Genomic DNA, 19,560 nt, shown 5'->3' with positions numbered 1-19,560 from the left:
ACTGAATCAATGAAGGAATCCTGAGTGAAAGAGGCCTTTTAGTGGTCTTGATGCCCCTCCCCCTTTCACACAGACACACACACACACACACACAAAATGATCAAACAGGCATGGCAGAAACACTTTCCCATCAGTTGAATAAAGTGCCTCCTCTTTCAAGACAAGCGCTCGTCAGAACTCACTGACACGTAACGATCCGTCGCAGCGCTGCCTGGATTCTGTGCTGCCCTTTAAAACACATGGAACTCCACCTTTACTAAAACAGGAAGGTTTCTCAGAACGAGAAACAGAAGAGAAAGCGCGTTTAAACTTGCATTAAACCGCTGAATTCAGGGAAACGCTTTCCCTGCATCAAACTCCACAGCGTCATTTACAGCAGAGCAGCTTCGTCCGACGCTGTGTTTGAAAGAATGCAAGGTTATGGTTTTAGTTCCAAGTTGGCTGCTGCTATTCAAGCTGATTTCCAGTTCAGATCAGGCCATTTCCTTTTAATTTCACTTCTTCAATGAGTGAAGTTTATGAAACATCTGTCCAGGGACTGACGGCGAGATGAGTTATTCACAGGGCTTTAAAATGGAACGGAATGTGGCAATATTACACTTGTACTATAAACCTGAGATGCTAAGATTAAAACAGGCCCCTGTCCCTTTTATGAGGACAAACAGATGCATCTACATATATACATGTTGCCTAGTTAAATAACTTCATGAATACTTACCTTTTTATATTTAAGTTTTCTTTATTTTGTCTCAATCCTAAAATTCTAGGTGATACAAAACTTTTGGCCATATCAGCAAGACCAGCTCTGCTCAGAACCAGGATTAGCAATATGCGGACGTATGGCCAGGACCTTTCCTATTGGAATCGACAGCCACTTGGGATGAAAACATGGTTAAAAGCCAGGGTTGGGCTTTACCAATCAGAAAATGGAAACACCTGGAATGGGTGAAACTGCTATGCAATAGGAGTCTAATTTCCATCCCGGATTTTTCAGCTGTTAATCGATTCAGTTGCCAGATCTGTGCAGAAAGTCACAGAATCAATTCGGTGCAGATAGACAGCAGACTCCTATTCCCTTCCTGCAGACTGGATATGAAACGAACAGCAAACACTAATCAATCACCCCAGGGAGGCAGCTCCTCAAATCCACAAGCTGCCGTGGGGGTCGGGGCTCCCAGGCAACATCAATACGTTTAATGTGAGCTCTATAATCCCCAGCCATCCGCAGGGACCTGTCTGCAAAGCAGCTCTATCACTACTGAGGATCAGGGCAGGAACTCAAACAGCAAGACTAACAGCTGCAGCAAAGCTGTTTGTTCCAGGCTGGCTGGCTAGGGCTCCCTTTTAAATCATGCATGCAGGGGAAGATGCTCTCAAAACCACAGACAACGATTTGGATTTGCGAGGCTTTTCGTTTGCTTGAAAGATGCAGCAGGATATCAGGTAAGGGGATTCGTGGCGACACCATCAGAGCAAGCGAGCGCCCCGTTCCTGATTAAACGCCTACTTCCACTTAGACCCTAATAAAGTGCTCCATGTCAAAGAGAGCTCGGGTTACCAAACCTGACTCACGCCTCGTTTGTTATATTAAAATGAACACGGTTTCTTTTTTTAGGTAATAATCAGCAGGCGTTGTGCAATGCGTTGCAGGATAGGTTCGCATCTGTGAAGTCACTTGATCTAATTAACACCCTCTCTTCAGTGCTACGTCACTTCTTACAGTCTTATCAACACATTCTCCAAGCCTGCAGCTGGTGAGACATTAAACCAGTACACACAGATATTCATTTATGTAACTGAGATCCAAACTGGACAGTATCGGGCGACACAGACTGGTTTATGGGCAGCTTTCAAAAAGTTTTGCTTCCCCCTTTAACTTGGGCTAATCCCAGACAAAAATAACAAGGATTTGTGAGGATATAGTATTAAGATATAGCCCCAGCCTACCAAGTTTAATAAATGTTTGCAGTCTGAACAGAATCAAATGGGTCTAAATCGCTGTCAATCGCTGCCACGTTCTGTAAAAACTAAACCAGAACATGACAGTTCTCATAACCACAAGCAAAATGGTACATTTCCATCTATCTGAATGCAGATTATTATGAACGACTGGTCAGGTTATCTGTATCATGGGACTATCCCTTAAAGTGTACCACTGTAAATTTGCATTGTAATTTTGCGGTTTTTCCCATGGAAATACTATACATTTACCTCGGTTTACCATTGTCTTCCCATGTTTTTTTTTTAATATGTATTACCATTCCTCACTGGGCTTTTCAATGCTAACACTATGCTTTATTACACTTTGCTGTGCTTTGACTTCGGTAAACTATTACAAGGGATGCTGTGGTAGGGAGGTGAATAATGACTGATAGGGGAAGAGGAGGGCCGCAGAGGACTGCGATATCAACACACAAGCTCAAACAGCTGGAACCCGGGGATTTACACAGAGGGACCAATCCAGACTGCCTCACAGATTTGGAAACATGGGTCAGGCCGCTGCTGTGTAAGTAAAGAAAGCATATCAGAGCAAGCTGCACTGTATCCAGAGATCAGACCAAGCTACACTGTATCCAGAGATCAGACCAAGCTGTGTACTGGCACAAGCTACACTGTATCCAGAGATCAGACCAAGCTGTGTACTGACACAAGCTACACTGTATCCAGAGATCAGACCAAGCTGTGTACCGACACAAGCTACACTGTATCCAGAGATCAGACCAAGCTGTGTACTGGCACAAGCTACACTGTATCCAGAGATCAGACCAAGCTGTGTACTGGCACAAGCTACACTGTATCCAGAGATCAGACCAAGCTGTGTACTGACACAAGCTACACTGTATCCAGAGATCAGACCAAGCTGTGTACCGACACAAGCTACACTGTATCCAGAGATCAGACCAAGCTGCGTACCGACACAAGCTACACTGTATCCAGAGATCAGACCAAGCTGTGTACTGACACAAGCTACACTGTATCCAGAGATCAGACCAAGCTGTGTACTGGCACAAGCTACACTGTATCCAGAGATCAGACCAAGCTGTGTACTGGCACAAGCTACACTGTATCCAGAGATCAGACCAAGCTGTGTACTGGCACAAGCTACACTGTATCCAGAGATCAGACCAAGCTGTGTACCGACACAAGCTACACTGTATCCAGAGATCAGACCAAGCTGTGTACTGGCACAAGCTACACTGTATCCAGAGATCAGACCAAGCTGTGTACTGGCACAAGCTACACTGTATCCAGAGATCAGACCAAGCTGTGTACTGGCACAAGCTACACTGTATCCAGAGATCAGACCAAGCTGTGTACTGGCACAAGCTACACTGTATCCAGAGATCAGACCAAGCTGTGTACTGGCACAAGCTACACTGTATCCAGAGATCAGATCAAGCTGGTAACATCCTGCCACTGCTTGTCACTGAACCCAGAAGACTGGCTGCAGCTCTCCTGTTATCTCAGGCAACTGAGGGAAATCAAAGGAACAACTGTCCCCCCCTCCGGCTCCATGCAAACGTAATTGAGCCGCGGAAGCTGCCAGGAGCTCTCCGACTGCCGGCTAATTAATTGCCTCGTCAGCATGTCCGACAAGGACAAATTGGCATGAACTCTAATTAGAGAAGCAGTCGAAGCGCAACGATGGCAGGATTTTATCTCTGATTAAATAACTTTTGACTGCAGAGATGGATGTGAAGGCACTGATGACATGCGCTTTATTTATTCAGGATTTTTTGCAGATACCCGTAAAGAGAGCTGGGTTAGATACCCCCCCCCCCCCCCCCCCCTCCCATAAATATTTAAACCTCTAAACAAATGGTCTTTTAGCATTGTAGATTGCCTCTTTCTGCCTCCCTTTCAATGATTCAATGCACTATTCATGTTAAAGATGAATGGTTTTACTGGGCAGCAGGATGTTGATTAGGCAGAGAGGGGGGTCTTTTTCAAATCACAATAAGGAAATTAATTTGATGATGCCCATCTGGAGCTGGTACCTTACTGTCAGACAAGACAACATCAGTAACATCATGCACAGGTACTGGGAAAACGATCTTTCAAAGCATCTTTCATGTCTTAACACCGGTAAACAGTTTCTGTAGCAGTCGAGAGAAACCAAAAGGCAAGTGAACCCTAACGAGGCACTTCAGGGCCTTCAGTGCAGTCTGCCCAGGCAGTTCAGCTGTGGCTCTCCGAGCTCCTTTTCCAATGGTTTAATGCTTGCATTCTTTAAATCACAGAACTTACTGGATTGCACTGTACAGGCTGTAGCTCCCTCTCCAGTGGGAACCCTTTAAATCATTCCAGTGACATCATGAATCAAGGGGATTGCCTGCTGGACGGGATCTTCACAGGGGTCTGTTTACATTATCTGAAGGGCAGCCGATCTTAACACCCCCACTCTTCAGATCATTAAAACCCTTTGTGTAGCCATGTCCCGCGAATCCAGCAATGCATTTCTAACAGTTCATGTCTATTGGTTTAGAAGGAAGAGGCTCTGTTTTAATGATTCAAACAACAGGGGTGTTCAGAGAAATGAGTTCAGAAAAATGAAATAGACCTCAGTGCGCCTTGAAAGAGCCACAAAGCCAGACTGAAAATTGTTAGATACCCCAGGTACAGTTTTCATTTACTGCACAGCTCACCCGAAAGGATATCAGCACTCATACAGTCTTAATAACCTGGATTATTCAGGCACATTTGAAAAATACCCCACAGCCTAAATGTCAATGATTTTGAAGTCGCCTCCCTCCATTTGCTAAAGCGCCGTGAGAAAGGAGCTCTCCGACACTGTGGAGTAGCGTTGGAGAAGCAGCTGTTTATTTATCCCACCTGAGCCAATCCAAGGAACTGGTCAGATTGGGGCAGTGCCAGTAGTACTGTGGGGGGGGGGGGGGGGGGGCAGAGACTATAAAAGCTACTTCAGACAGTGGATTTGAACAGTGTTGCTCCTTTAAGACTCTGTTACTGTTGCTTCTCTTGGAAGCACTCTTAGAAATCAAAACCCTGCTCACAGAGAGTCAGCTAAGGCAGGTTATTTATTAAGTCTCCTGTCATCACCATGTATTCCCAGGTGCCTCAAGGATAAAGCCGCAGGATAAACCCCCGCTTTCCATCTATGAATGCCAACCTCTGCTTCTACCTGAAACCGTAGATGACACCGACATGATGAAACTGACATTACAAAAACTAGGATAAGTTTGATTAATTTGTTCTTGAGGGAAGAGTCGGGCTGAGTGGGGGTCTCTGCTATTTATCTGCCTTTCATCGTGACAGCTGTAAGCAGCAGCTTGAAATGATGAGACCGGACAGGTTCTGGCCAGATGGGCGGCTCGATCAGTTGCTATGGGAACCAGAACAAAATGCTCTGCAGACGAGCCAATTGCTGCACAGAGACTGAAATGCTGCACTCGTATTATTTGAGTGCTGGTATTAATGCACTGTGCTCCTGACTCCCTCCCATTACCTGATTGGCACTGCGCTCTCTGATGCTTGGGCCCTTGTTATTAAATATCAAGCCAAGATTCAGAGACTAACAGACTGCCAGGCTGTCTGACCCTGTGCTGCACGTCTCAACACTACTATCTCCTGCTTTAGGGTCAGACACCAATGAGCTTTTCCTGGGCTGCCTGGGCAGCAGATACCCCCAGACCGTGCCAGTCACGTGCCGGGCAAACACAAAGCATGACTCCCCGAGCCTGCCCGTAAAGTGAACCTATAACTAACGTGGAAGAAACTGAACTGGAATCACTGAAATATAATTTTAACAAAACACACTGGACCACTGGATCATGACAAACACATACCTCTTTGCAATTAGGCAAATTGCACAATTTTAGCTGTATATTTGAGCGATTTTACTTTATTTCATTAGGAGGGCACTAATTAAGCACTTAACTTTGCAATGCATTTGATCCTGCCTTCTTCATACTCCCACAGGAGGAACAAACCCTATTTTAAATGAAAAGCTGTTCTCATTTCAGAGTTAAAGAGGTTTCCTGTTTAAATGCTGTTGTCGGCTATTTCATACTATTTGTTTAACTGTACATTGAACAGATGCCAAGGTGCAGTACAAACGAACAAATGCTTGCGTCCACGAGTCTAGCCAGACTCGATCACTATCTGTGGAGAAAGAAAAGCAGTGGGTTGATAAACATCGCAGGAAATGTAGGGCAAACTGAGATTATGAAAATTGGCTGAAGCTTGAATGAGCACCATTTGGTAACCCACTAACTCAATTTCGACAGTCAACCGTGTGCTATCAAGCATCATCATCCTGCCGTGAAATGTAAACGGGTGGTAACAACATTCTGATATTTACACAATCCAGTCTGAGCGAGCAATGGCACTGTTGTGAGGATTACTCAGGCACAGATTTATAGAATTTTTATATTTTAATTAGATTTGGTTTTATTAGCCAACTAATTTTTCACACAGTTGCATCCACCCACTTCTAACTACATGAACACCCGTATCTATGGTCACCAGATCGCCTCCTCCTACCAGACAGTAAACTGCAGCAATCACAGTTTTGTTCACTACCAGTAAGTGCTGTGAGCAGTCAGCCACAAGTGTTCACTTGCTGTACTTATCATTTAACAAGAGAGCCAGGGAACAATACAGCGTGTAGGGTTTTATGGGAAACACTTCTGATTCACCGAAAGCAAAAAAAAAAAAAATCGACAAAACAATGTGCCACCTCCTGCCACGGTCTCTCCAGAGGTGCTTCAGGATAATCCCCTGCACTCCAGCTCCTAAAGGAGACTGTTTGTAATCCCTGCGCCCGCTGCAGGTTTCGGAATGCTTCATTAAAAAACAATGAGCCTCGCTGTCAAAGGGACCGTGCTCGAAGAGCCTGAGGTGTTGGCACAAGCTGCTCCGCTAATTGTTCGACAGGGTCATTTACATATCAAATTCCCTGCTGATTAACCCAATCAGCGTGTAGCAAGGGGGCCCTTCTGCGGCAATGTCTGAAGATTTTAAAAACTCTACTTTAATTACTTAGTTACTCACTGGCATGTGAATTCCCTGGGACGCCTTGATGACTAGAACTTTTATATAGCGCTCTTCATGCACAGCATCCCAGGGCCCTTTACAAAAACAAATAAATGTCATTGGCCAATCAATCCAGCTCAAAGACGTACCAAGCAAAACACAACAAATACTGCTGTTTACTTTTTATTTGGTCTTTCAGAACACTGTATGAAGGCAGGGTTGCAAGAGAACATACAGTACCTCAGCTTGAAGGTTTGTTTTCACTAACAATCTGTGATTTGATGTTGCTTGCATTGAGAAGGTGGGTTAATGCCACTCCTTGCCATGTGGATTCATTGCTGAGGCTCAGGGAGAATGGCAGTGAGTCATTGTGCTTCACCACTGCTGGCTCTGCTTGAATGAGCAGCGACTTCACAGAGCTTACTGGAAAAGAACACAGGCTACCAATAATCTACTATATCATTCCTTTCTTTAGAAGGGGTTCCTAGCAAGACAAGATAGGCAGAGATAGCACAAGCAGCACATTCTGTATTGTACTGCTAACAATGTTCCTCAGTATTAATATGACAGCACAGTATTTTTTATAAGGGCACGTCCTTCAGAAACACCACAGTAATTAACTTGATTATTCAACTTCAAGCCGAGAACAGATGACCAAGAGGTTAAGGGTTGTGACGAAAGGTCAGTCGCGGCTGCAAAGGAAAATAAAATAAAAAGGGCAGCAGCTGGACGGTGGCCCCCCAAAGTCCACTTGAGAAACACAAAGTGACAGGAGAGAGGACTGAGAAGTGTGTCTAAAACCCCTCCGCAAAGTGACAGGAGAGAGGACTGAGAAGTGTGTCTAAAACCCCTCCGCAAAGTGACAGGAGAGAGGACTGAGAAGTGTGTCTAAAACCCCTCCGCAAAGTGACAGGAGAGAGGACTGAGAAGTGTGTCTAAAACCCCTCCGCAAAGTGACAGGAGAGAGGACTGAGAAGTGTGTCTAAAACCCCTCCGCAAAGTGACAGGAGAGAGGACTGAGAAGTGTGTCTAAAATCCCTCCGCAATGAGGACCCTCCCTCCTCCGCAATGAGGACCCTCCTCGCGCTCATTAATCGCATGGGCTATGGCCCTGCAGCCTGAAAGGGGCCGGCTGACACAAGGCTTGACTCGGCTCCGTCTTTATTGTCAGCTCGGTGGGGCAGGGTCAGGGCTGGGGCAGGGTCAGGGCTGGGGCAGGGGCAGGGGCAGGTGCTGCCTTGGCGCCTCTCTCTCTGCAGGATTAATGCGCTCCGTCCCCCAGTCCACGCTCCTGTTTTGTATCCTGCATTGTGCCAGTTGGCAGTGAAAGCTGACAAGTGTAAATGAGATTAGATGTCCTCCTAATTGCATTTATGAGGGTCAATCCCAGTATCAGAGTCACAAACCGTCCCATCACAATAAGGGCTTTTTAGATCTACTTTCACTCACAGATAATAATTAAAAAACAAAAAACAAAAAACTTCTGCGGGATTACATAGAGAGAGCAGATGTGTGATTAATGGAAATGTTTCTTATTGTTATGAACTCTGTGTGTGTGAGTGTGGGGGGAGGGGATAACATTAGTGTGTTAGTGTGCAACAAGACCAACAGCACAACCAAATATAAATTTAACAAGCAGGGGAGAAAAAGTTGTTAATATTACAAAATTAGTATATAAAAAAAAACAAAAAAAAAACAAAAAAAAAACAGTGGGAGCTTGTATAATGAAGTTAACATTATGAGCTGTTTACTGCCAGATTTGAATAATTATTATTATTATTTTTTTTTATTATGCTTGTTGAATAAAACATGACGCATATTATATATTATACAGTGCAGAAAATCTATGAAGATGTTCTTCCCAGTCTGCTTTGAGAGTACAACACTGTACAGCAGTCCTGTCCCCCAGGGGCCCGCAGGTATTCGGGTGCCCCAGTGCTGGACAGTAACACAGGCTCATTGAGCAGCCCCATGCTTTCAGTAAAGCAGGACCCTCACAAAGCAGGGGCGCACAAACGCAGTCCTGGAAATCTGAGGTCATCCAGGTCACTGTGCAGTGTTGGACCTCCAGAGACAGCTACGCAATGAGGTGGTGGGAAGTGAAATGGACGCTAGAGTAAACTCAAATCCTGTCTCGCTACACCTTCGAGAGGAAATTGATACATTTAAGATGCACACCACCAGTTTTCACAATTGCTTTTCTAATTGAGCAGATCCGTTCATTCAGAGTTAGCAGGGTTCCAAAGCCAGACAGACAGGTTTCAATAGGGCCAACACAAACACTGAGGCCAGCCAGGTTTCAATAGGGCTAACACAAACACTGAGGATCACATACCTGATCGAAAAGAGTTTTCCAATGCTGAAGGGCAGGTAAAGAGTGAGGCACAGAGAGGGGAGAAAAGGAAAGATCTGTAAGAACAGGACACTGCATGGTTCATCTGTTCTGATCAGCTGAAACACACCTGGAGCCAGGCAGGACCAGCAGCAGAGCACTGGGGTGCAAGAGGAACTAGCTTCCCATTTCATTGCCTTTCTTACATTTTTTTTTTTCTCATGCTATTTTAAAATGTGAAACTCACCACTTTTAAACAGGTTTTACATTGCAATGCCCCTTATACAGGGAAGGCAATAAGACTCCCATTGCATCGCAGTCTGATCCATTCCGGGTTTTACTAGGAGGTTAAGAAGACACAGCTGAGCTTCTTACCTACACACTGTGGCACTAATCAAGCTTGTGCTAACACCTGGGATGCAAGAAATTACTATGCAATTGGCATATTACTGCCTCATACTATAAATATACAGATTCAGAGATGCAATCTTGAGTTTCTATTAAAGGTTGCATCTCAGGATATATATATATATATATATATATATATATATATATATATATATATATATATATATATATATATACACTGACACTGACACTCAGGTGACACACTTAATCATTACTAGAAGGTATTAAGGTGAAACTTACATCTTCGGGAGCCATAGGCAGTACATCTGTGCTTTCCAGCACTTCAATAGCGTCTCCCTCGGCATTGGCTGCAACCGCGGGGGAGGGGCTGGCGTGGGCTTCCCTCGGTCGGGCTCTCGTTCCTGGGTCCATGGAGGCGGGGAGGCAATGCAAAACCGCTAAACCTTTCTTCTTGGCAAAATTACAAAAACGCAGTCAACAATCGCCATGCTCTCTTCGCTGGGAGCAGAGCCCCACGGTGTCACCGGTCTCCAGAACGCTAGTGTGAGCCAAACTGAATGGAGGAGTTAGTTCTGCTCAGGTGACTCCAGAATAGCCCGCTGTTATCCGCTTCCACAGTCGTCTTGTATCCCCACAATAAAAAGAGAGAGTCGTAGGACTACACTTCAGACAGCTCTGACAACTACTAAACAATTACACTTCTGCAGGCTAGAATAGGCCACTAGTGATTAAACATATTATTATTGTAATATTTATATAAAATATGATTTCCTTTTATTTTGGAAGGTCTTGTGCATCAGCAACTCGCCATCCCAAACGGTACCAATGCGAGCTATCTTCACTGGTTTCTGAGCTTCACTCTCAGGTGCAGTCGAATTCCGAACCCGCTCCGAACCCTGGACCTGGTGGAAACAGCTTCCACTGTGCACTCGACAATCCGTACTGTGTACTCCAGTCTCCGACACGGTGTTATTAAATGTCCAGCCTGTTCCATTATGACAGCAATCTGCTAATGCAGAGCAGAGGGATGGAAAATCACGTTTTTGGGCAAAACGGGAATCGAAAGGGTTATCTTGTCCGGCTGGATACACATTTTTGTTCTGTTCCTCAATTTTTACCTGCAGAGAGAAAACTTTTTTTTTTTTTTTAAACTTATCAAGTTAGATTATCTACATAAATTTGCACGACATATTTTGTAATGTTATGAAAATAACAATAACGGTTGCTTTTAGTTTTATACAAAAACACCGTCCCAAAAGTATTGTAAAAATGTAAACAGATAGAGGAAAACAATGTCCATTTACTAAATAAAATACAAGTTTCGTTTACTTTGCAATTGTATTATAGAAACAAAACACCATTTATACCTATATATATATATATATATATATATATATATATATATATATATATATATATATATATATATATATGTTTTATTTTTGGGTTTTTCAAAGCGATAATGCACAATTTCAGACTCACACTGTTGTCGACAGAGTGCGTCTCTTATTATAACTGTATCCCCGGTGCATTGGGAAAGTCTTGCAAAAATGACTAAATTAAAACAAGGCGTCAGTCTCCACATCCACAGTGCGTACCTTTCCTATAGAGGCTGCCCCGGCCGGTGTCTGCTCCCTGCACTCAGCGTGTGTGGTTTGAGCACGCAGTTCCTTTCCACTGCAGCGCCTGCCTGACTGCAGAGCTGGTTGTGGACGAGATCCTCGCTTGCAGAGCCCTGACTGAATCGTGCACAGCAATGGATTCTAGGCGTCCACCCCCTTTCGCCTGCAGCACCGTGCTGTTTAATGAATAGAGACGACACAGCGAGCTTGCTTGAGATTTTCAATAGGCTCTCGGTCTGTAATGGGCGGATATCCAGTGTCCCGACAGCATTGTAGTCAAACTGCGAGACGTCGTGTATTTTACAATAAAGTGGACCAGAAGCCCGCGACGATCCAAGAAAAATCAAAATCCAGGCGTCAGTAGAAATAAAGTTATTACTGCGTATTCAACTTTACGATCCGCTTCAGTGTTTATAACAGAACGCTGCTCTTCGTGGTATTCATGAAAGCTGTGTTGCACGATTGGATTTGGTTTGTTGTTTGCAAGAGAAAAGCACTTTGTAACACAACGCTGACACAAACCTGGCACAGACAGACACTTGAATTGTGCGAAGTCACAGTAAGCAGAGAGGGGTGACGGTGACAATGTATCTCCGATCACGTGCTTTTACAACACCATTCGCGTTTCTATAGCGCCTTTCATCACGAGGATCCCAAGGAACGTCACACAAAAAAAAAAATTAACAAAGACAAAAAAGAAAACACAGTGTCATTGTAAAAAACTACGATAGAGAGCCAGGAGCAAGTAAAAACCATTTCGAGGCCAGCTAGTTCAGTATTGAGCCTCTACAGCCCTTTAAATCCACACCTCACTGCATGCAAGGGGACCAGGTATCGGTCTTTGATTGCCTCTATACCTTTCATCTCTTTATCGTACACTCAAGCTGCTTAAGGTCCCTGTATTCAGATCTTTAGAGGCATACGTTTGTCTGTTTCTTTTCGTGCAAAACTTTCGAGCTGTTGCCCAAGCGAACCATTACTTTGCGCATACTTGTTTGCATCGCTAATGCTCAACATGTGTTTGGTTTCATGCTAAGTGGGTAAATAAAAGTTTCATCCTCTCGCTCCGGCAGGGTCCTGTTTGCTCGACCGGACAGTTTTGCCAGCTCACTCTGCTGTAGTTAACATGTTTTTCAGCTCGTCCTGGTTACACTGGCAATACAAGCCAGTGTTGTTCTGTCCAGCGAATGCAGCTGTTTGTTCACTAACTAGAGAATGGAGCCGATGTTTATTTGTGTTGTTATTACAATAATACAGCAGTATGTCCCCTCCCTGTCCAAGTACTTGAAGAAATATTGCAACCACCGGTCCAATGCAATACCAAATTGCAAACCTCCCTATCGCTTTACAACAACAGTGTAAACAGTGATTGGGCTGTTACTTTGGCTCCCCCTTGTGTTGATAAGAGCGATTGCATCTAACGCCACTAACCTTTACTCGACTGAATGCCGGGTGGAGTCTTATCCCTATCTACTGGGCACGCTGGCTAAAACTCTTTCGTTAAGAGCTCAGTAGCACACAAACAGGCATACATTCATATTGTACATTGCTAATAGTTTATCGGTGTAACAACATCATTAGTTTTGTTTGCAAACTCAGTGAGTGCCTGCAGATTGCAGGATGTACAGCACAGCCTATGGGGAGTGTCTGTGTAATTGAACTGCCAAGATAATGAATTCTCTTAGACCCGTGTGTGAGCTTTCAGAAATGTTTTGGAAGTTCCCCGTTATGCATCTCAATCCAAAGGGAGATGTCCCGTGTCAATAACAACAGCCCTTTGTTTTTTTATTATTTGGTATATGAAAGCATACACAGCATATGCAATGTGAAGCACGTGGCACATCTGCATTTGATTCAGTCTTCATTCATTTTAGTTGTTGCCACACTGCTTGTGTTTTGTGACAGAACACCAGGCTTGCTGAATGATCATGTGATCTCACTCGTCAGCTTTCACAGCTATTCATGTAACCAGCCAGCACTGGAGAGGGTTAAACTTGACTTAATCTCATCCAACAGCTGCATGCCTTCAACAGCTGACTGAGTACCTGAAATAGAAACAGACACACATTTTATTTTATGCTGTATATGCCTGTGTTTTGTGGTTTCTTCACGCAAACAAATCTCGCTGGAGACAGGATTTGATTATCACAGTGCATTCATTATCAGCTAAAAACATGTATAAGGGTGCCAGGGTCGTAAACATGGAACTAATACTTGATGTAACAGCCTCCCTCAGCTCTGAATAGAGAGATGGAGGCTCTTACACTCAATCAACAGCCTCCCTCAGCTCTGAAAAGAGAGATGGAGGCTCTTACACTCAATCAACAGCCTCCCTCTTCTCAATTTTCTACAGCCACGGAGAAAACTTTAGTATGACACAAATAGGAAACCTTGACAAGATTAAAATGAGACAAATATTTATATGAATACCTGAAGTGAATGTAATGCTATAATTCTAAATAGTTACTCCTAGCTATTGCAGCTGTCTACCTGTAAAGGGCTGGTCTGATGTTAAATCAATTGAAAGTGATGTGGGTATGTCATAGATGCCATCGTCATCATAGGGTGGTTCATTAGTCTGAGCTTCACTGTGTGGGGTATCTGCAAGAAAACACAGGAAAAGTTCAGAGCTGGTTCAAGTAAGCTAGTTTGCAGTAGCTCGACAGTCATTGCTCTGGACTGAAAGAGTGAACAGGAGATACACAATATAATGTAACTTACTGGTGCTGCTGCCTTCTTCAGTGGAGGGAACTAACAGACTCTTTGGAACATTGTAGATGCTTTCAGTGTCCATTCTGTTTGCTAGGAAACAACGAAAATGATCAACAAGACACTACCCATTAACACTACACTACACACTACCCTAAACCCATTTTTAAATGTTAGATATTAACAGTTAATAAGATTTACCCATTTTGATAAGTATAGAATGATAGATACTCCTATGAAATTGTTACACTACGGTGACATTTGTATCACTTTTTAAATGACAGCTCGTGAAGCCCCGCCCCCTCCCAGGTACCAGCCATACCTGTGCTCCTGTCTTCATCATCGACAGCCTTATTGGACAGCGGAACATCATAAAAATCCAATTGTTCCAGCTCTGTGGACAGGCGACCCTCTTCAGCTGCACCAAAAACAAAAAACGACTAGTGCTTGTTTATAGGAGCCATGAACACTGAGGAAGACCGTGGCTTGTTCTTGTATTCAATAGACTAGACCGAACAGCTACTGATAGCATCTCCATTGCAGTGGTAAAAGCCGTAGTGGGGAGATGAGAGATGGGTTTGCAGACTAGGTTTAACCTGGCTCTATCTAGTCCTGGTCTGTATCGAGACACCCTGAATTGCATCAACCACTTATAAACGCAGAATAGGCGATAAATGCAATCTGGGACAATTCTCCAGTCCTGCAAAACTCTCTGATAACAATGCTTTAGATAATCTAGCTGTGGTATAGGTTGATCAGATTGACCCCTGAAGCACATTTCCACTGCCACTCGATTCCCCTGAGTGACAGCGGCTGGCTGGCTAGCTTGGTATAACTGTTTCCATACCCCTCTGTGGCGGAATGTTCTCGTGGTCTAAATCGGAAGACAACAAGCTGTTCGAACCCTGACTGTTCCTGACATCACAACTGCAGCCTGAAATTAAAGAAACCGCATGCCTGGAAAGCAAACTAATGTGCGAATAGTGAAATGTACTGTATGCCTATTTTTAGTATATTACTTTTAATGCAAAGGTAGCCTGTTTGTGGTGCTGCTGTTTCTTACCTGTGGCAGGTGAGCTCCCTGAGGGGGCGAGGGGCTCTGGAGTGTCCAAGGAGCAGGAGGCAGAGCTCAGCCTGTCTTCATCAGAACTGCTCTGCGTGCTCTGAGCAGCTTCCTGCTTCAGATGAGGAATGTCATGCCTGGAACATCATTACAGAGAACCGTCAGCTCTTCATTTGTAAAGGAGAGCCTTCGTAACCCGTGGTACCAGGTAGGAAAGCCCCAACCTCACCCCACCACCTCCCTCTAAGCCCACGAAAGTGTACCACACGATCTCTGATCACTCCCTTGTTAATGGACCGCCCCTCTCTGCCCTTCTCCCCCTGATCTCTGGTCACTCCCTTGCTTGTTTGCTTACCATGTGCAGGCAGACTGTGTTCTCCCGGGTCCTGGAAGCTGCATGGCTTTCCATAGGAACTTCATCCACAGTGCCCGGAGCTCCTCCGTCTCTGCAGACTGGAAACCAAAACAGACCAGAGGGATCATGAGCTTTGTAGAGCAATCGGAGACCTCAAGCAGCAGCGACCCAGTTTACTCTATTCAACATATTATAATGCAAGCAACCAGCGTCTGCTTACTGCATTCTCTCACTGTTCAGCTTTGCCGTGCACTTACCTGGTTCAGAAGCTATGCCTTGTTGACAGTCCAGTTCGTTTACATTCCCCTAAAGCTAGTCACCCGGTATTCCTCCTCCCCCTCAACCCCATTGCCGCTACCGTTACAGCCTCCTGAAATACGGCATCATTTGAAAAACTGCATGGGGCGCTACATCTTTCAAAGTCGTCTCATGAAAAAGTCGACAGGGAAATGAAGGCAACCTCGATCAAAACATCCACATGCATGTGAGAAACAGGACAGCACACAGAGGACTGCCACTGGAAGCAGCCCAGCTCAAAGAACGCCGTGCATCTCTTCAGAGGACTGCCACTGGGAGCAGCCCAGCTCAAAGAACGCCGTGCATCTCTTCAGAGGACTGCCACTGGGAGCAGCCCAGCTCAAAGAACGCCGTGCATCTCCTCAGAGGACTGCCACTGGGAGCAGCCCAGCTCAAAGAACGCCGTGCATCTCTTCAGAGGACTGCCACTGGGAGCAGCCCAGCTCAAAGAACGCTGTGCATCTCTTCAGAGGACTGCCACTGGGAGCAGCCCAGCTCAAAGAACGCTGTGCATCTCTTACGCACTTACCAGCAGTTTCTTCTTCCCGTTTTTCATTGTGATTTCAAACAGGTGCTGGCCGTCAGCCTTCACTTCACGCACCGACTGCACCTGTTAACAGGGGGCAGTGTTCAGGAATAAACAGCACTCTCTAACTCGTTTCAAATGAAAAGGGGAGAGAATTATAGAAGGGGTATTGTTCTAGTCTATTACTATGTATATGGTGTGGGCTTGTAATAGCAGAGGCACTGCTTCCTAAAGGCAGGCTGACTTTAGAAACGCTTATTTGGGACCAATCGGTTATTGCTTTTTTTTGTTTGTTTGTATGTACTGCACAGTTACTATAGTTTACCATACTTTTTTTGTTTTACTATGCTTTACTACACTGAAATGCTTTTATCTTGGTATACTGCATTAAGGGGTTGTTTTTTTAATTAGAACAGCATCAGGAATGACGTGTTTGTGAGCTTGGTGAGACAGCTACTCGCTGCTCACAGGCATGTGACGTCAGTGATTGTTGTTTCAGGTGTACTTGCCGTGTGTATGTAGTACTGCCCTCTCAGGTGAGACTGTGAAAGAAACAAAGACATTGTTAAAACACGACATTATATTGGGTTGGGCTGAAGATATTTAGACAGTTAAATCTAGAGCCCCCCAACTCACGGCATCAAGTTTCTTCTTTGTGTAAAACAACAAGGTGGTTTTTTGAAGCCTGAACCAGTAGGTTGCCCATGTCAATTTCTGCAACACAAAACGCTTCAGTTAACATGCCAGTGTTTGAAATGCCGCGACCTTGTCTCGAGTGTGGGTAACAGGACACTGTGGGAGCTTTGTACAACAGGCTGTTAACAGACCTCTGAAATGCCCTTCTGTTTTCATAGCGTTACAGCATTTCCTGCAGTGGAAACAGCGAGGCAGTTGAATCGTTCTGAAGTTCATATCACAGACTCGCTATCACTATCTCGGTTTCACTGTTGGAGTTTCTTTTAAAACGCTTCAGACCATATCTAGAAGCTGTCTCACCTTATGTAAATCTTTACTTCTAATGTCGGTTAAACTCAGGTTCAAACCTGTATGCAGGTATAAAACCTGCATGGGTGTTAAACTGCCGAGAGATTTGATTTAGTTTGTCCACTTTGCGCCAGCCAGGACTGCACCACTAGGTTTCACAGGCGGAGCTCAGGGCAGGCTGCCACATGCACTGATCATAGATTGATCAAAATGCACGCAATCATCTCTTAAAACCACTCAGCATGTCAACGTGCAAATCTGTTGTAAGTATCATACATTTAACATGATAGTTACTGACTGGTTTCATTCGGGTTTAATAAATCACTACACATTATGGTACATGTTTGTACCTTGTTTTGTTATATCAGAATTAGAAATAGCTCGCATTTTGGATGCTCTATTCCGGCTTTTTTATAGAAAAGTTTGACAAACAACCACACTGCTGCCCTTATTTCCAGTAGAACTCTAATATACACCGAATTGGAAAGCTTACAGAAACTCACCATTCGGTCTTTCCTTTTCTTCAAAAAGCTCTCGAACACCAGATCCTTCTGTTCGCACATGCTCTCCCGTCACAGTGAAGCTGGCTCTCAGACGGACTGTATTACTGTAGACTCTCTCTCTCTCTTGATTTACCTGCCAGGTGAGCTTCCCCTTGTTTTCACACTTCTGCTTTCTGCATGACGCTGGCAGCGTCCACAGGCTACTGTTTACATTCGCTTGATTTTTTTTTTTCTTAGCTTCCTTTTCATAGATGCATGTACTTTCCAAAGACATTTAAACTTTATTTATTTATGATTTTATAAATAATTGTACCCCTGTTAGTCTGCCCAATCTGAATCTAACAATAGATATGGTTTTTGCAGTTCTCAAAAAATGGCAATACATGAAGAATACACCCATTTGAAAAAAAAAAAAAAAAAAGAAAAAAACTATTTAAAAAGTATTCTACCAGTATCATATCAGTTTATATTTTGGATTAAAAAGCTTAAAAAGCATTAAATTCAGCATAACCACAGTATACTTTCTTTCTGTGGATGGTCACCAACTACAGGAGGTATTACCCCAGGCCCGATCACTTTCCTCTTGTTTACTGAAAGCCTATTTCCTCATTACACTCCCTGTTCTTACAACACTTCTCATTGTGCATACTTCACCAAATGCATATTTCAAATACTTCAGCTGTTCAATCAGACCTGGTTGAACAAAAAGTGCGATTAGGTGCCTTGCTGCACTTTGATTAAAGAACAGCAGTGTCTAAACTTACCTCACTGAAGGGGCTAAAGGTGCCTTGCTTTTGGTTCTGCAATTCCCAGGCTCAATAAATGAAAAGTCAGGTTGTTCTCCATTGTAAAAATGACTCTTCCAGACAATGAGCCTCTCTCTGTACCCAAGGATTTCAACAACAGCTCTATATACACAGCCCTTGCTACTGTGCTTAGTGATGCAATGAGCAAGTCATTACAAGTTCTGTCCACTAGGAAAGAGACCCAACCCTGGTCCTGGAGAGCCCCTATCCAGGTTTTCCAGGTGTGTTTGCATCACAGCTAAAGATCTGGAACACCTGTTAATCTTGACTAAGCCAATAATTGGTTCAATTAAGTAACAGATTGGCGGAAACAAAAACCAGCAGCCACAGTAGCTCTCCAGGACCAAGGCTGTTGACCCCTGAAATAAATACCCCTGAAATAAATGACAAAACTCAAATCACCCAATGTAATTTGACACTACTTGATTTTTATTAAGGGGGACAGGTAGCCATCCTAGTGAGAAAAAAGCAGTGTGATTAACCTAGAGCTACATTCAACTTTAAAAGGGTGGTAGTATTAGCAATTTCTCCATTTACATCATTAAAAGAGAACCGATCCTCCAACGTGCACATGTGCATTCGGCAGTGTAAAGAATTCTCCTTTAATTAAAAAAAAGACATCAGACAGGGTGTACAGCACACAGTCCTTTATTGTAAATGTTGGAAAAGTCAGAAATGAAAAAACAAAAAAAAAAAAAAAAAAAAAAAATCTAAAAAAGGTGGTCTGAGTTGCAGAGATGGATCACAGTTCATCTTGTAGGTATCCTAGGAAAAGGGAAGTTGTCGCACGATGGTAACTTGTGGTAATTAAAAAAAAAAAAAAAAAAAAAAAGCCACAAAAGGGTACAACTCTCTAATGCCTCCGATATAAAAGCAGAACATGTGGTGCATCATGCAGCACATCCCCACGCCTCAAAATAATAACTGCACCAGGCTTACAGCACAGAGTGTAAGCTTGCAGCGGTGAGAGCGCTAGGAGGGGAACGGGGTGCTCAAAG

At 44.0% G+C, this 19,560-nt stretch overlaps 2 protein-coding genes across 5 annotated transcripts in view; both read right to left on the bottom strand.

The window, feature by feature from the left end:
• Positions 1-11,878, bottom strand: part of rhbdl3 (rhomboid, veinlet-like 3 (Drosophila)) — a 31,081-nt gene extending 19,203 nt beyond the window's left edge. For 2 of the 3 annotated variants that reach the window (XM_041220889.1, XM_041220892.1), the window contains exons 1-3: positions 11,296-11,878; positions 9,977-10,815; positions 9,332-9,355 (exon numbers count right to left, since the gene is read on the bottom strand). In XM_041220889.1, coding sequence (XP_041076823.1) covers positions 9,332-9,355; positions 9,977-10,108 — 156 coding nt within the window. In that variant the 5' untranslated portion in view covers positions 10,109-10,815; positions 11,296-11,878. Of the gene's footprint in view, positions 1-9,331; positions 9,356-9,976; positions 10,965-11,295 lie in introns of those variants that run through there. The other variant, XM_041220891.1, reaches the window with a different exon arrangement.
• Positions 11,879-13,093: 1,215 nt separating this feature from the next.
• Positions 13,094-18,151, bottom strand: LOC121295277. Of its 2 annotated transcripts, XM_041219731.1 has the most exons (10): positions 17,757-18,151; positions 16,906-16,983; positions 16,779-16,811; positions 16,273-16,353; positions 15,447-15,544; positions 15,092-15,228; positions 14,351-14,446; positions 14,041-14,121; positions 13,810-13,920; positions 13,094-13,364 (listed from the first exon to the last, which is right to left on the bottom strand). In XM_041219731.1, the coding sequence occupies exons 1-10, from the start codon at positions 17,814-17,816 to the stop codon at positions 13,276-13,278; spliced, it is 864 nt and encodes a 287-aa protein (XP_041075665.1). In that variant the 5' UTR covers positions 17,817-18,151; the 3' UTR covers positions 13,094-13,275. The 2 variants fall into 2 exon arrangements, with proteins under 2 accessions (XP_041075665.1, XP_041075666.1); XM_041219732.1 differs by lacking the exon at positions 16,273-16,353 and having other exon boundaries at positions 17,757-18,147.
• Positions 18,152-19,560: the final 1,409 nt, after the last annotated feature.

This window comes from Polyodon spathula, chromosome 20 (genome assembly GCF_017654505.1).
Source record: "Polyodon spathula isolate WHYD16114869_AA chromosome 20, ASM1765450v1, whole genome shotgun sequence".
Classification (NCBI taxonomy): domain Eukaryota; kingdom Metazoa; phylum Chordata; class Actinopteri; order Acipenseriformes; family Polyodontidae; genus Polyodon; species Polyodon spathula.
Note: the sequence above shows the minus strand (reverse complement) of the source record. Positions and strands in the feature narration are given on the sequence as shown.

Coding starts and splice junctions, on each gene's coding strand:
- LOC121295277 (XM_041219731.1), bottom strand. CDS start 17,816: ATGTGCGAACAGAAGGATCTGGTGTTCGAGAGCTTTTTGAAGAAAAGG. Junction 16,354..16,778: donor GGCAGTACTACATACACACG/GCAAGTACACCT, acceptor CCCTGTTAACAG/GTGCAGTCGGTGCGTGAAGT. Junction 13,921..14,040: donor TGAAGAAGGCAGCAGCACCA/GTAAGTTACATT, acceptor GTTTTCTTGCAG/ATACCCCACACAGTGAAGCT.